General features: G+C 46.9%; 2 protein-coding genes across 8 annotated transcripts in view; one reads left to right on the top strand and one right to left on the bottom strand.

Moving 5' to 3' along the window:
* MMS19 (MMS19 homolog, cytosolic iron-sulfur assembly component) overlaps positions 1-11334 on the bottom strand; it is a 23144-nt gene extending 11810 nt beyond the window's left edge. For 5 of the 7 annotated variants that reach the window (XM_036438740.2, XM_045581962.1, XM_036438738.2 and 2 more), the window contains exons 1-9: positions 11173-11333; positions 7105-7153; positions 4984-5084; positions 4120-4205; positions 3660-3734; positions 3150-3219; positions 2662-2790; positions 2509-2570; positions 15-101 (exon numbers count right to left, since the gene is read on the bottom strand). In XM_036438740.2, coding sequence (XP_036294633.1) covers positions 15-101; positions 2509-2570; positions 2662-2790; positions 3150-3219; positions 3660-3734; positions 4120-4205; positions 4984-5084; positions 7105-7153; positions 11173-11284 — 771 coding nt within the window. In that variant the 5' untranslated portion in view covers positions 11285-11333. Of the gene's footprint in view, positions 1-14; positions 102-2508; positions 2571-2661; positions 2791-3149; positions 3220-3659; positions 3735-4119; positions 4206-4983; positions 5085-5166; positions 5415-7104; positions 7154-11172 lie in introns of all 7 variants that reach the window. The other 2 variants (XM_045581961.1, XM_036438737.1) reach the window with 2 other exon arrangements.
* A 244-nt stretch (positions 11335-11578) lies between these two features.
* UBTD1 (ubiquitin domain containing 1) overlaps positions 11579-14278 on the top strand; it is a 54249-nt gene continuing 51549 nt past the window's right edge. The window contains exon 1 of the mRNA XM_036438761.2: positions 11579-12185. Within this exon, the coding sequence (XP_036294654.1) occupies positions 12116-12185 (70 nt within the window). The 5' untranslated portion in view covers positions 11579-12115. The remainder of the gene's footprint in view (positions 12186-14278) is intronic.

Here is a 14278-nt window from a genome sequence, read left to right on the forward strand (position 1 = left end):
GTGGGTAGACCTACCTCAGCGAATCTTGGTGTGGAAGCCAGCACGGCTCGGAGACTCAGGATGAGATCTTCTCTCTGGATACCATGAGGATCATTAGGTGGCTGGAAAAGGGAGAACAACCATGGGTTTGTGTAACTCTTTGGACACAGGCTTGAAACTGACAACCTAAAGAACGGAGTGGGATATTTTCAGCCGATCTATATGATACAAGGCTCCAGCAGAGTTGAGCTACAAGAAACCAGATGGCCTGCAAAGCCTAAAATAGACATTATCTGGCCCTTTTCAGAAAAAGTTTCACAACCCCTGCTCTAAAGTGAGCATACAGGTATAATATAATGAAAGCCAAAGGAACTATCATTTATACTGATGTGATCCAATATGATGATGGTATATGGCCAAAATGCATTGATAAGACCATAAAGAATATTTCTAACACAAACATTGATACTAAAAGCCAGGTCTCTATTTTAATTAAAAAGAGCTTTCTGCTTCTCATAGGATGCAATGCAGAACACACAAAAGTCTTCTCAAAGAAAAGAAATTCTATCATTATCCATATATTTTGTTTTGCCTAGAATATCTCTGAGGAAATATATAAGCTATTGGGAACAGTGATTATCTCTAACGGGAAAATGTGTGATGGCTAAAGGGGTACAATGCATAATTCTCTATACTTTAAATGTTGAATCATGCTCATTTGTGTTAACTATAAATATATATTTCCAACAATCCTACTTTTAGTAATTTAACCTACTGTTATACCCATATATATATGTGAAACGATACATGTATAGGATATGTAAATTGTAGCTTTACTTGTAATAGCAAAAGATTAGCAACTAACCTTAATCCCACAAAGGACTAGTGAAATTAATTGGGTATTTCCATGCAAAGGAATATTACACAGCCATTAAGAATAAAACGAGCTAATATATATACCGATATAGAACAGTTTCCAACATATACTGTTAAGTGAAAAAGGCAAAATGTAGGAAAAGTGTACATATATGTGCTATCACTTTCGGGGGAGGGGATATAAAATGTTTGCTTATATATGGATGAATAAAATCTGTATAGACATAATTGATAAAAGTGGTTGACAATGGAGAAGAAACTTGAGAGGTAGATTTTTTTTTTCACCTTTTGGATTTTGAATCATGTGAATGTGTTATCTTCTCAAAACAAATACAAAATAAAACAAAGCAAAACCAAGGTAGCATAAGCAAGAGCTTTCAAAATTTTAAAGATACATGCTCTGAGTTAGAAATAGTGATATTTATTACAAAAGAGATGAAAGGAATTTTAGGAGAGAGGTGGCCCCAAGCAACATAATTTCAACTGGAATAAGCTGGCAAGAAATTCCCTATGGCAAAGATGACTGTGTAATTTTAAAGGCAATGAGATTCAATATTCTGATTTTGTTTGTGATAGAACTCCTTTCATTTCTTCCAAACCACTAATAATTGCAGTGATGAAACCATGAGTATCTGGAAATAGAAGGGAAATGAAGATACAGAAAGGGAGGAAGGTCCAAGAGGGTCAGAGCAAACACTTCCTGTACATACTGTGCTCAAATGTGTCTTCTTTGTTTTGTCAATTTGTTTCTACTGCTGAGATGCCCCGTAGACTCCAGGATCATATCCTAGACCAGTGGTCGGCAAACTCATTAATCAACAAAGCCAAATATTAACAGTACAATGACTGCAATTTGAGAGCCAAATTTTTTAAACTTGAATTTCTTCTAACGCCACTTCTTCAAAATAGACTCACCCAGGCCATGGTATTTTGTGGAAGAGCCACACACAAGGGGCCAAAGAGCCGCATGTGGCTCGCGAGTCGCAATTTGCCGACCACAGTTCTAGACATCCCTCAGAAATCAATTGAAATCCTAACTATCTTATCTGTTCCTGATTACTGTAGCTCACACTGAACTCTGTCTTCTCTAAAAAACTGTAATACCACTCATTTTGGTCTATAATCTCATATTGTTACTTAAATGTTTCAACCTTCAAGGACTGGAATCATGCTTTACAATCCTGCAGCCCTCAGCACTAAGTACATTGGTAAAGAAGTTAAGGATCCCCCTACATGCCTGCTGAATTGAATCCTTCCTCTTATGGCAAATGCTTCTCCATTTCCCAGTTAACTAAAATTATGTTCCCAAAGACAGGGAATGTCTCTTTCCCTCAGTGCCTAGAACTGGGACTGGCAAATAGCAGGCACTCAATGAATACTTAAAAATATATATATATATATTTTAAAATTGATTTCAGAGAGGAAGGGAGAGGGAGAGATAGAAACATCAATGATGAGAATCATCGATTGGCTGCCTCCTGCATGCCCCTACTGGGATCAAGCCCACAACAGGGCATGTGCCCTGTCTGGGAATTAAGCCATGACCTCCTGGTTTATAGGATGATGCTCAACCACTGAACCACACCTGCCAAGCAATGAATATTTAAATGAAAGAATGAACAAAGCAACAAATGAATGAAAGGTACTACTTACAGGGGTAAAATCAATAGGGAAATAACAGGATGTCACTTCAAACAATTCTTCCACAAAGGGTCCTAAAGCAATGGAGAAAGAATGAGGTTGACTTACAAGCTTCACTCATCGCAACAAACCTCCACCAGCTAATTCAAGGCTACAAAGTTGTACCGAGGTTATAGTCCCTGGAGATGAGGTCATGGACGATGCGGAAGGCCACCAGGAGGTTACGGGGATCCTTTTCTCCATCCATCACCTGGATGAAGCCAAAGGTGAAGTCAGCTCCTAGGCCCTTCAGCTCTGGGGAGGAGAGAACAAGGTCACTGCTGTCCCATGGATAGAAAGGTGGGCTTTCTTATGTGTTTTCCCTCTACTACCACTGCCTCCCCGTTCCTGCCTCCCAGAGAGCACCCTTTCTGTTTTCCTATTACTCAGTGAAGAAGAGATGTGCAACAACATACAACTGTTAGAGGTAAGAATTTAAAACAGTTCTACCTTTCTTCTACTTTACTGCAGAGTGTGTAGACCCCCAGTCTCCCTTTATCATTCTCTCTCAGAGGACTGGCTCTTTATATAACCTCCAGACTAAATGAGTCCTGGTATTAGGGGGGGACGGAGGGGGTCACTTTTCAGATTTCCTAGAGAGCCCTGCCTCTTACCTTCTTCTCGGGTTCGCATAAAGTTGGTGATAATACTATAGACTGTGTGTCGGTCCACCTGTGGCAAGGACTTGGGGTGGGAGAGACCAGAAATAAGTTAAGAATGTGCTCAAAGAATAACTCAGCTGACACAACTACTTCCTGCTTTACAATCTCTAAATGGACAGTGCTCTTTACACCAGTATAAGATGAACCTAAGAGGAAATGCAGAGAAAGGACAAGACTGTTAGCCCAGCACTACAGCATTGGGGTCAATAACCATCAACTGTGTGCTGTATGCCTTTTTTTTTTAGATGTAAGAGGACACAAGCCAGATACAATGGCATGCCTTCCTTATACAGTAGCAAGGAATAGTATGTTAACGTGGTCAAAAAGTTGAGAACCTTAAGAGTTAACCTGAAAGAGTTGAGAACTTTGAAGGCAATTATTATTATTTTTTTTTTGCCATCTAATTCTAGTTATGTGAAGGGCTGGAAAATGGAGAATATCAAGGTGACCGTTATCACTCACCTGTACATGGACCTCCTGGAAGATGGCTTTAAGCACAGAGACAGCCAGCCCTGGGGGCAGGGTCACGCACAGGCTCTGGGGGAGAAGAGATGAGTGAGCACTGAGGGAGTTCTAGCACAGCCTTTAAGACACAACCCTAAAACAGGCCTAATTAGCTACAGTGGGAATCACAACGTTCAGATTCAGCAAGAGTGAGAAACATGGTCCCTTTTCTCAAGTTGATTAGTGCTTTGCAGTACCTTCCAAGTTGGATCTGAATTTCAGTCCCCAAAGGATACTTTTACTTTCCAAAGTTAAACAGACTAAGAACTGAAGTGAAGATGATTGACACTAGCTCAGTCCCATATTTGAGCATCTGTTCCTCAGCACTCAAAGTTTCACCCCCAAAGGGCAAAGAGAGAATTCACTGGAAAAGGGCTTCTGCAAACATGATGTGTAATGGGGAAAAAGGAGAACTCACCAGTGCCCTCAACCCCCGGAGGACAGCTGGGATCACAAGATGATGGTCCTTCAGCCGGTTCTCATAGAATAGGACGAGGTGTACCACTGCACAAACCAGAAATTCAGCCATTAGTCCACACAGGCTGGAGGAGGGCACATCAGGGCTCCTTCCCAGAGTTTCTGAGGGCTATTACTGCTTGAGCTTCCTACAAATTTCCTCCTTCACCAAGAGGTATGTCTCATGCCCTCCCATTGAGGATGCCTTGATTAGCCAGGAAAATAGGTGAGCATCTTTTATTATCCATTCATACATAGGCCTACCGTCAAACCCATTCTCAACCCAGAACTACCTTTCCATAGAACTGGGGCTGCCAACTTTCTCAAAGGACCAAGATTGTAAATATTTTGAGCTTGCAGGACAAAGTATCTGTCACAATTACTCAACTTTGCTCAACTTGGCCGCTGGAACATAAATGCAGCATAAACACCAGGTAAATAAATGGGTATGGCTATATGGTAATAAAACTTTATTTATAAAACAGGCTGCAGTTTGCCTATAGAAGATAAATAATTTGTTGGCTTTTTTCCTAGGACTTCAAAGCACTTTGATATTTCATTACTTTCCACTCCATTTATGAGACACTACTTTGTCCATTTTACAGAGGGGAGGATGCACTGAAAAATAAGGTCTAAAATCAAGACTGTCTTGTCTTCTGTCTTAATACTTATCATTTCTGTGACATATACCAGTGAGGAATGAAGATTTCCATTAGTAGCTCACAAACCCCTCCCTCCCTCCCTCCCTGTAATGGCTTGAATAGACAAGGAAGGCCTTGCTTGGCTCAGCACTCCAGGGAGATATTCCTAGTAGTGATGCCAGTACCTTCCTTCTCCAGGAGCAGGGAATGACACTGGAGTAGCACCTGTGACAAAAGCTGGATTCCTCGTTCCCGAGTTCGGGGTTCTGGATTCTCTAGAGAAGACCTGGGGAGAAGTAGGATAGAAACCTTGACATTACCCAGTTCAAACTTAAAGAAGTAAATATTTTGCAAGTAGTTACACTCACCCCCTGGGCATGTAAGGAAGGTATTCTGGAGGTGCTTGGGATTACAAATAACAGTAAGGCCAGAGCATAAAGAGCCAATTCCCAGAATGATCCGGCATCGTTAGAGGATGTGTTACACCTCAGCCACCAGAAGTGCCCATCTCCAGGCACTGACTGGATACTGGGCTTTCTCTTTCTCCCCTGAACTGTGACATTCATCTGAAACACAGCTTAGCAGCTACACACAGGGCTCAAGAGATGACTGGCAGCTGCAGTTTCAATCAAAACAGGAGGAGAAGAAATATATTACTGCTGAAGAAGAAAAGTGAGAACATCTACCAAGGTCAAGGAGTGGGGAGGGGGGAACAACAACTTTGGAGATAGGAACTTGTCACTGCTCAGAAGTAGAAAGCTGTGCATTTAAACATAGACTAAGGCACATTTATTTTACAGCAGGATTATTCAGAACAGTCAAAATGTGAAAATAACCCAAAATTTCCTCAACTGATAAGTGGTTAGACAAAATGTGGTATATCCACACAACAGAATATTATTTAGCAAGAAATAAAATACATGCTACAACAGGGATAAACTTTGAAAACACAATGTTATGTGAAAGAAACCAGACTCAAAGGACCACATATGGCATGATTCCATTTATGTGAAATATCTGGAATAGGCAAATCCATAGAGATAGAAAATAGATTAGTGGTTGCCAGGGACTGGGAAGAGGAGGGAATGAGGAGTGACTGCTAACGGGAATGGGGTTTCTCTCTGGGTTAATGAAGATGTTCTAAAATTGACTGTGGTAAGGGTTGCACAAATCTGTAAATACACATTTTATTTTATTTTTTATTTTTTTTGATTAAGCATGCTAGAATTTATTACAGATTCAAATCTGGACTCAAACCATGGCTGACGCAGCAGCCAGTAAACACCCAGGTAAGAGCCCCGATGGAGGGGCAGTCCCTCCAGAGCGCTCACACAAAAACACAGACAAACACACACCTACCGCGGCCAGTCAGGCTCTCCGGAATGGGGGTCCCTCATGGTCCTGGCTGGGGATTCCAGTCATGATCCCCAAGGACCACCAGGGAGCCGAGTCCGATGCAATAAACAAAAGAGCCATCTCCATGCTAGCATGGGCTATCCCACTCATGCCGGCAGCATGGCGGAAGAGCTGTAAATACACATTTTAAAATGGTGAGAGTTTTAAGAGATTTATATCTCATAACAGTATTATTAAAAAGAAGAAAAAGAAACAAGGCCGGAAAAGCCTGAATAGAAAGGCCAAATAGTTGCTTATGCGGACGAAATGCATGGCAGTGACCTAGTCCCAACAACCCCAACCCACCCACCCAATGGCCATGACTGTTAACAACCTTTGCAATTAAATGGTCTACCAAGTATGAAATATGAGGAAAGATGGCCTTGGACTACAAGCACATACTTTCTCTGATGCTTGGAATATCTATTAGGACAATGATCTTCCACCTGTTTCCCCAAACCTTTTCCAATATAGTGGGTTCTGGTGCAAGGTCAGCTTCCTAGCAATGCCCAGCAGGGCCCAAGGCAGGTCTGAGCCAGATCCAGGATGACTAGAATACCATGGGGGCAGGTGAGTCTTAAGAGGCATAGGAGGAACCCCAGCTCTAATTAAATAATAGTTAATGGTCTTCAACCAACCACCTCACCCCAAACCTGCGGGCTGACCCAGGACCTGGTGTGGCCCATAGGCTCTGTGTTCCCAAAACTTCCTTAGGAGCCTTAGGTGGCATGACACTTTTTTTTTTTTTTTTTTTTTTTTTTTAGGAGAACAGGGGTCTAGCCTGAGGTACTGATAAGAGGTGAGTGGGTGGGTTGGGCTGCAATAGGAAAAAGTTAGGACCAGGAAAGCAGTGTTGTATAAACAACTTTTTGAGGCCAGGCTAGAGAAGGCATTCTAGAACTCTTTCTTACCCAAGGGCTTCCACCACTTGTAACACTGTGTAGCTTCCAGATTTCACATCTAGAGGAAACAAAAGAAAGAAATATGAAAAAACAGAAACCCACCCTAATGACTCATTGTGGGGCCCACTGTGCTTGCCAAGAGCACCCCTATATGAGAATCATTACTCTTAACATTCAAATATGCAGCTTCAAGTATAAAAATAGAAAAGTAATGCACATATAGGTTATTCATTACAGAATTATTTACAACAGCAAATGACTGCAAACAATGGTCATCAATAAGAAACCAGTTAAATAAATTATAGTACATCCATACAATGGAATTCTCTGTAGCAACTCAGAAAAAAGTGAAGACTGAAGAAATCACACACACACACACACACACACACACACACTTGCTGATAATGGGACAAGAGCTAAAAGCAGAAGAGTGCACATAAATAGTATATGTTTTTGCATTAATGCCATTTTTCTGTTCTAGGACCTAATTAGGGTTACCACACTGCAATTAGCCATCATGAATCCTTAGTCTCCTCTGGTCTATGAAAGATTGACCTTGATATTTTATAGAAGTATTTCATAGAAGGTCCCTCAATTTGGATTTATGTTTGTTTTCATTTATTCATAAAACATATTATAAGTCAGGTACTGGGTTAGGGGCTGGAGTAGAAATATAGACAGGGAGCTTTTATTTTTTTATTTAAAAAAATATATTTTATTGATTTTTTACAGAGACGAAAGGAGAGGGATAGAGAGTTAGAAACATCGATGAGAGAGAATCATCGATCAGCTGCCTCTTGCACACCCCCTACTGGGGATGTGCCCACAACCCAGGTACATGCCCTTTACCGGAATCGAACCTGGGACTTTTCAATCTGCAGGCCGACGCTCTATCCACTGAGCCAAACCGGTCTCGGCGACAGGGAGCTTTTAATAAAGAGCCCATAGTATGTTGGGGCAGAAAGACATCAAAACAAATCACAGTATAACAAGTTCAGTATATAATAAAAGTCTAATATGCAAATCTACCGAATGACAGAAGGACTGGTTGCTATGACATGCACTGACCATCAGGGGGCAGACGCTCAACGCAGGAGCTGCCCCCTGATGGTCAGTGCGCTCAGCCAGAAGCCGGGCTCATGACTGATAAACGCAGCTGCCACCGCAGGAGCCTCTCCTGACTCTGCAATAGCACTACCAAGCGGCAGCAGCAGGCACTGTGGGCCAAGATGAGCACGAGCAGCACGGTGCCCAGCCTCAATTTGGGCTCCTCCCTGGCCACCTGCCACTTGGCACACTGCTACATCCCCCAAGGGCTCCCGGACTGTGCGGGGGATGTTCGATTGCTGGCTTCGGTCTGATCCTGGTGCTGTTCTTTGTAGAAAGCAGTCAGTTTGAAACTCAGTGACTTAGGGAAGCGGAGGGAACTCGGGGTGAGCCTGCCTCCATGCTTGACTCACCCACTCCATAATGTTTGGACAGACCATGGTGGCCCAGCCTGTGCATATGCAGCAGCTGCTGAAGCTCAAGCAGCAGGCCCTGCAGCAATAGAAGGCCACAAGCTGGCAGGTGAACATTCCTGAGGGGTTCTGGACTACGAAAGGGTACAGACCAGGCTGAGGGGATTCCCCCCACCCCCATGCACAAATTTCGTGCACTGGGCCTCTAGTCTTCTCTAATAAAAGAGAAACATGCAAATTGACTGCACCTTTGCTACACCCAGCAGCCAATCAGAATGGATATGAAAATTAACCCATCCAAGATGGTGGTTAATTTGCATATCTAGGCCAGAGTGAAGACCGAAGATAGCATAGAAAGAAGCCAAGCTGCAGAGAAGCAAGCAAGCAAGCAGGGCGGTGGAGAAGGCAGGGAAGCAGGTGGGGAGAAGGGAGAGAAGCCAGTGGGGCAGTGGTGACCATAGCAGGAAGCCCTATTGCAGGAATCTTCCTGCAAGGGGCATCTAGTAGTGATATAAACAGAGACTGGGTTAACATAAGAAAGGAGTAAAATCCCTGGGTTTATGGGCCATTCCTCACTGACTTTAACTGAGTCATTCTCTTAACACTATTAATTCTCCCAAATGAAAAACATCTGAAAGTACTGTTAATTACATACTTGGACTCCTGGGATGAAAGAAGCGAATAAATAGTTAATTTAACTAAGGGTAGCCTCAATGGCATTAAGGAAAAATAAGTCAAAGTTCCTTTCCCTATATAGGTAGGCCTAAGTTTTTCCAATGTGTCCCAAGATTTGCTCTCTAAAAATGGACCTATTAGCACCTCCTAACTACCCACATTTTCCTCAGCAGGGCACCAGTTCCTGTGGGGCACTGAGTGCTGTCAAAGGAGTATTTATATGAGACTGACATAGAATGCACAATCAGACCTCTGTCTGATGGAGTTGCAGCCTCTTGAGACTTCGGAGTAGCAGCCAGGAAAGAGGGAGATGGGCTTCTGGCTAAGCAGTGCTCCTCCTGGGGGAGCACATTGACCACCAGGGGGCAGCTCTTGCCTTGAGCAACTGCCCCCTGGTGGTCAGGGCAAATCATAACGACCAGTCATTCTGCAGCTAGGTCGATTTGCATATGAGCCTTTTATTATATAGGACTAGAGGCATGAAATTTGTGCATGAGTAGGACTGCTGGCACCAGCTTTCCTCTGGCACCTGGGGCTCAGGCTTCCCTCCGGCTGCTTGGCAGGTACCAGGGACCCAGGCTTCCCTTGCAGCCCCAGCTTTGTCTGGAAGGACATATGGTCTAATTAGCATATTACGCTTTTATTACTATAGATTGCTTTGCACCTGTTTGGAGAACAACATGTGTTCAATAATGATGAAATGATTTAGTTAAAAGTGGAATTGCTAAGGACCAAAATATTATACCTTCTGTGGATTCACTATATTCACTTATCCCATATTCTAAAAGTTAAGACGTTTAATTTTTAAGGGATATGTCCTTTACTTTTTCCCCCAAGCACGAAAAATTTCCAAATATGGGCAAAACTCATCCGTATTTGTGAGATTATTTTGTAGTCTGTTCCTTAACACTAGGTCTAAAGGTCTAACCAGTCAATAACTTTTTTTTTTTTCTAAAAGAGTGAAGTCTCAGAATTCCATGGAAATCTGGAATTTGTTTTATTCAAATCTTAGATAAGCTGTCAGAATTAAGTGCTCCCTAAACTGGTCAAAAGCAGGAAACTGGAGATCTGGAGAAAAGATAAAAACCACCACCACATAACAAAAACAAACAAACAAAAAAGTCACGAAACAAATTAATCAAAAAGTTGACGAAGAGCCGAAACCGGTTTGGCTCAGTGGTAGAGCGTCGGCCTGCGGACTGAAAGGTCCCGGGTTCGATTCCGGTCAAGGGCATGTACCTTGGTTGCGGGCACATCCCCAGTAGGGGGTGTGCAAGAGGCAGCTGATTGATGATTCTCTCTCATCGATGTTTCTAATTCTCTATCCCTCTCTCTTCCTCTCTGTAAAAAATCAATAAAAAATATATTTTAAAAAAAGTTGACGAAGAAACACAGGGAAAGGCTTAAAGAGGATACGCGGAACATCTCAGACTCCCTCAGGCTGGCTTCTCTCCTCTCTCCAATTACAGCCAGGCAGAGCTCCGCCGCTGGGCCACTCCCAACATGCCACGCGCCTGGAGCTGAGCCGCTGAACACGCTTCTTCTCACATCAAACTCCAGACACAACGTGCTTCCGCGGCGCGGGCACCAGGTCCTAACCTGGAGCTTCTGGGTCTGGGTCCCGGTTCCCCCACCTGCCTGATCTGCGAGTCTCTTGCCCTCGCCGGGCCTGTTTCCTCGTTGGTGGAAAATAGCAATGACCCTCCTACGTCGGGCCGGCGCACAGGGTCACTAAACGAAGACGAGGGGCGTAAAGACGCTTTAAGGAAGATGCAAGGGACTCTCGGTATCTGTTATGGCTCTTCAAGTACGCGATGCTCACAACCAGCCCCGGGCCGATCTCTCTAAGTCACCGCTGTCCCTCACTCCCTTCCCGCCCGGCGCCAGTGCCGCTCCCTGCGGTCGGCCCCTGGCGGAAGCCGCGAGGCGACGTCTGCCGTACCTGCAGCCACTTGGTCAGCGGGGCCCTCCTGCTGACCCATGACGAAGTCTTGCACGAGGCCCCACAGGGCACCCGTGGGCGCCGCCGCCTCCAGATCGGCGGCGGCCGCCATGACACGAGCTGGCGACGGGAAGTGGGCTGTGGCGCGGGACGGGCCTCTCCACGCACGCGCCCCCGAAGCCAATCACCTGGCGAAGGCTGGGGGGGCGGGGCGCTCCCCGGGTCACGTGCTTGCCGGTTCTGGCACGGCAGTTCCAGGGAGGCTGGAGCGGCCCCTCCCCGGGGCGGGGCTTAGGCCGGGGAGGTGGCTGCTGGGCAGGCAGCCGGGGGCCATGGAGGGCCAGTAACTTCTGGCCCTGCTACCCCCGGAGACCGGTGGCGGGGTGGGTACCTGACTGGGTGGGGCCGAGGGGGCGGTACGCACCCTGGGGGAAACCAATGAAAAAACCAGGCCCGGCCCGAGGGGGCGGTGCCGTCGGTCACGTGCGTACCTGCGGCCGGGGGGCCCAGCGCGCCCGCAAGGCCAGCCCGAGGCTGGGAGCGGACCGGGCGGGGGGCGGGGCTAGGCAGGTGAGTGACAGGCTCGGGGGCCGGCCCAGCCGGGAGTCCGGAGTGAGCCGGGTGTAGCTGCGGCGGTGCCCGCCCCCTCTCCGCCCCTCCAGCGGAGCTGCTCTCCGGCCGGGCACCGTCGCGGGCCCCCCTGGCCCGGCCACCTGGGACCGTGCTGGGGTGTCGGCCACCTCCCTCTCTTTCCCCTCATCCGCAAAGTTTGTGGCGGAGCCGGCGCTGGGGCAGAGCGAACCCCAGGGGGGGAGGATCGGGGAGCGCCCGATGACGGGCGGCAGGAGCCGTTGACCCCGGGCGCCGCTGTCCGGGACGGGAGTGTGGAGCAGTTGACCAACCCGCCGCCTCCGGTGCATGGGGCCCGGCTTGAGGATCCAGCATGGGCAACTGCGTGGGGAGACAGCGCGGAGAGAGGCCGGCCGCCCCGGGACACCCCCGCAAGCGAGCAGGTAACGACGGGGAAGGGAGCGGGGCTACGGCGGGCGCCCCTCCAGTTGCCCCCTTCCTTGCCTGACCTCCCACGGTTCCGGGCGTCTGGGTTTTCCCGAAGTGAGACGTGGAGCGGGGACGGGAGGTGATGGCTCCCCACCTCTGGCTGCCGGGGGATCCGAGCTGGGGCTACTGGGAGCGCTGACCCGGCTTCGAGCTCAACTAGCTCCAACTGGGAAGCTCGCGTGGGGGCGGGGGCAGGAAATGTTTCCAGACCGCAGCGGGGCCGGCGGGCGGCGGGGAGGGGGGCCGGGGCGGGGCGCCGCTCGCCTGGCCCCCGGGCCGGGATCGGATGCCAGCCCGGTGGGGCACGGCGAAGGTGGCCAGGCGTCCCCAGAACTCGGCGAGCCAGGCGAGAACAGCCGCTCCTTTCCAAAGGCTGTGTCATTTCATGATCCGGCTGCAGATCGCGTCTGCCGGAATCCGACTTGCAAAAGCACTGCAGGACTCTGGGAAAGAAATCTTTATTATTATTTTTTTTCTTTCTCCCCCGCAAGGCTTTCTAGAGTCTCCGGGCCGACTCCGGGAGTCTTGGAAAAGTAGGGAATCGCAACCTGGGGTTTTGTTGGGGTCCCTTCCCAGCCGTGGGAATGGGATCTGCTCACTGGTGACCCGCGAGGGCCGGGCAGCGCCTTCTCGCCTCGGTACACTCCTACACTGGCGCTTCGCCTCCCCCAGTCTTGGTCTCGGTCTCGTACTTTAACTTCCTTCTCTGGGGGTGTTGCAAGGACCTTCTGAGAACGATAAAATCGTGGGACGTTAGAGCGGCAAGGCATCTTCGGAACCAGCCTAGGATCCAAACGGACCCTGCCTCCTCAAATCTATGAAAAAGCCCCATCCAGCGAGGTTGAGCAACTTGCCCAAACCCACACAGCTCTTTAGTAGTACGACTGGGGCTAGAACACAGTCTCTCCTCTTCCACCCAATTGCCACATATCCCCTTGTGTAAGAGTAGTTGATGAACTGGGAACTTTAACTGGAGTTTCCTGCCTCCTTTGACACCGAAGGTGTGTTGGCTGGGTGGCGGAAACTGGAAAGGTGGATGAAGGGAAACATGGGGGAATCAGGGAAGGATGTCTGTGTGGTGGAAGAAGATGTGTATTTATGGGTGGGGGGGGAGATGGGTAAAATTTAACATTGAAATCTTCTTGGCAACCCTGGCCATTCTGACTGAGGAAAGTTGATTCTCAAACGCAAGGGCTCTCATTCATTCATTCATTCAACAAATATTTATTATCTATGTGCTCAGTTCACATAATTTATTTTGTTGCATTTGAAACTCCTACTTGAAATTATCCCCTTCCCTTTTTGGCATTATTAAATTTTTTTCCCCCTCAGATCACTGCTAGGTGTGGACACCCCATGCATGGGTCAGTTTGACATTTCATTTTTCTCTCTCATACTCTCCTTAGAGAAATCTTACTCAGTACCACAAGCCTTTGTCCATTGGGAAACATTACATGCTGTATCTTTACCTATTCCCTCTTGAACATTAGACTACTGTCTCTAAATGCCCACTGGACTCTCTGGTGTAGTTATCCTCAGATTGCACACCTCTAAAACCAAGCTCTGCCTCTCTTCCCTCAGCTCCCTTCCCTTTGCTCTTCCATGCTTCCAGGTGCCTAACTTTATACTTTGAAAACCTATCTCTGCTGACTTTCTCTACTTTCTGCCCTCTTCCTTCCAGCCAGCCAATCACATGGACTTGCTGTTTCTTTCTTCAGCAGGTCTTACAAACCTGCCCCTCCCCACTGTACTTCACAGCCTTGTCACCTCAAATGCAACTCATCTCCCAGGCTGAAATTAGTTCCCTACCAAAGGCCAGTTCATCTTCAGTCATTCATCTAGTGCCTGTACATGGTGAGCAACCCCCAGAGGTTTATTAAACTAACCTTTTCCAAACCATGTAGTTCTACGTTCAGAAAAAAATTTGTACCTCCCCATGTCTACAAGAACTTTTTTAACTCCAGGTTGTTCAAGTCTGGTCCAATCCTTCCATTTAAGGCATGATTTATTTCTCTTCCCTGACAATCAGGCCACCAGTGTTTGCTCC

The sequence above is a fragment of the Pipistrellus kuhlii genome, unplaced genomic scaffold, assembly GCF_014108245.1.
Source record: "Pipistrellus kuhlii isolate mPipKuh1 unplaced genomic scaffold, mPipKuh1.p scaffold_m20_p_15, whole genome shotgun sequence".
Taxonomy (NCBI): domain Eukaryota; kingdom Metazoa; phylum Chordata; class Mammalia; order Chiroptera; family Vespertilionidae; genus Pipistrellus; species Pipistrellus kuhlii.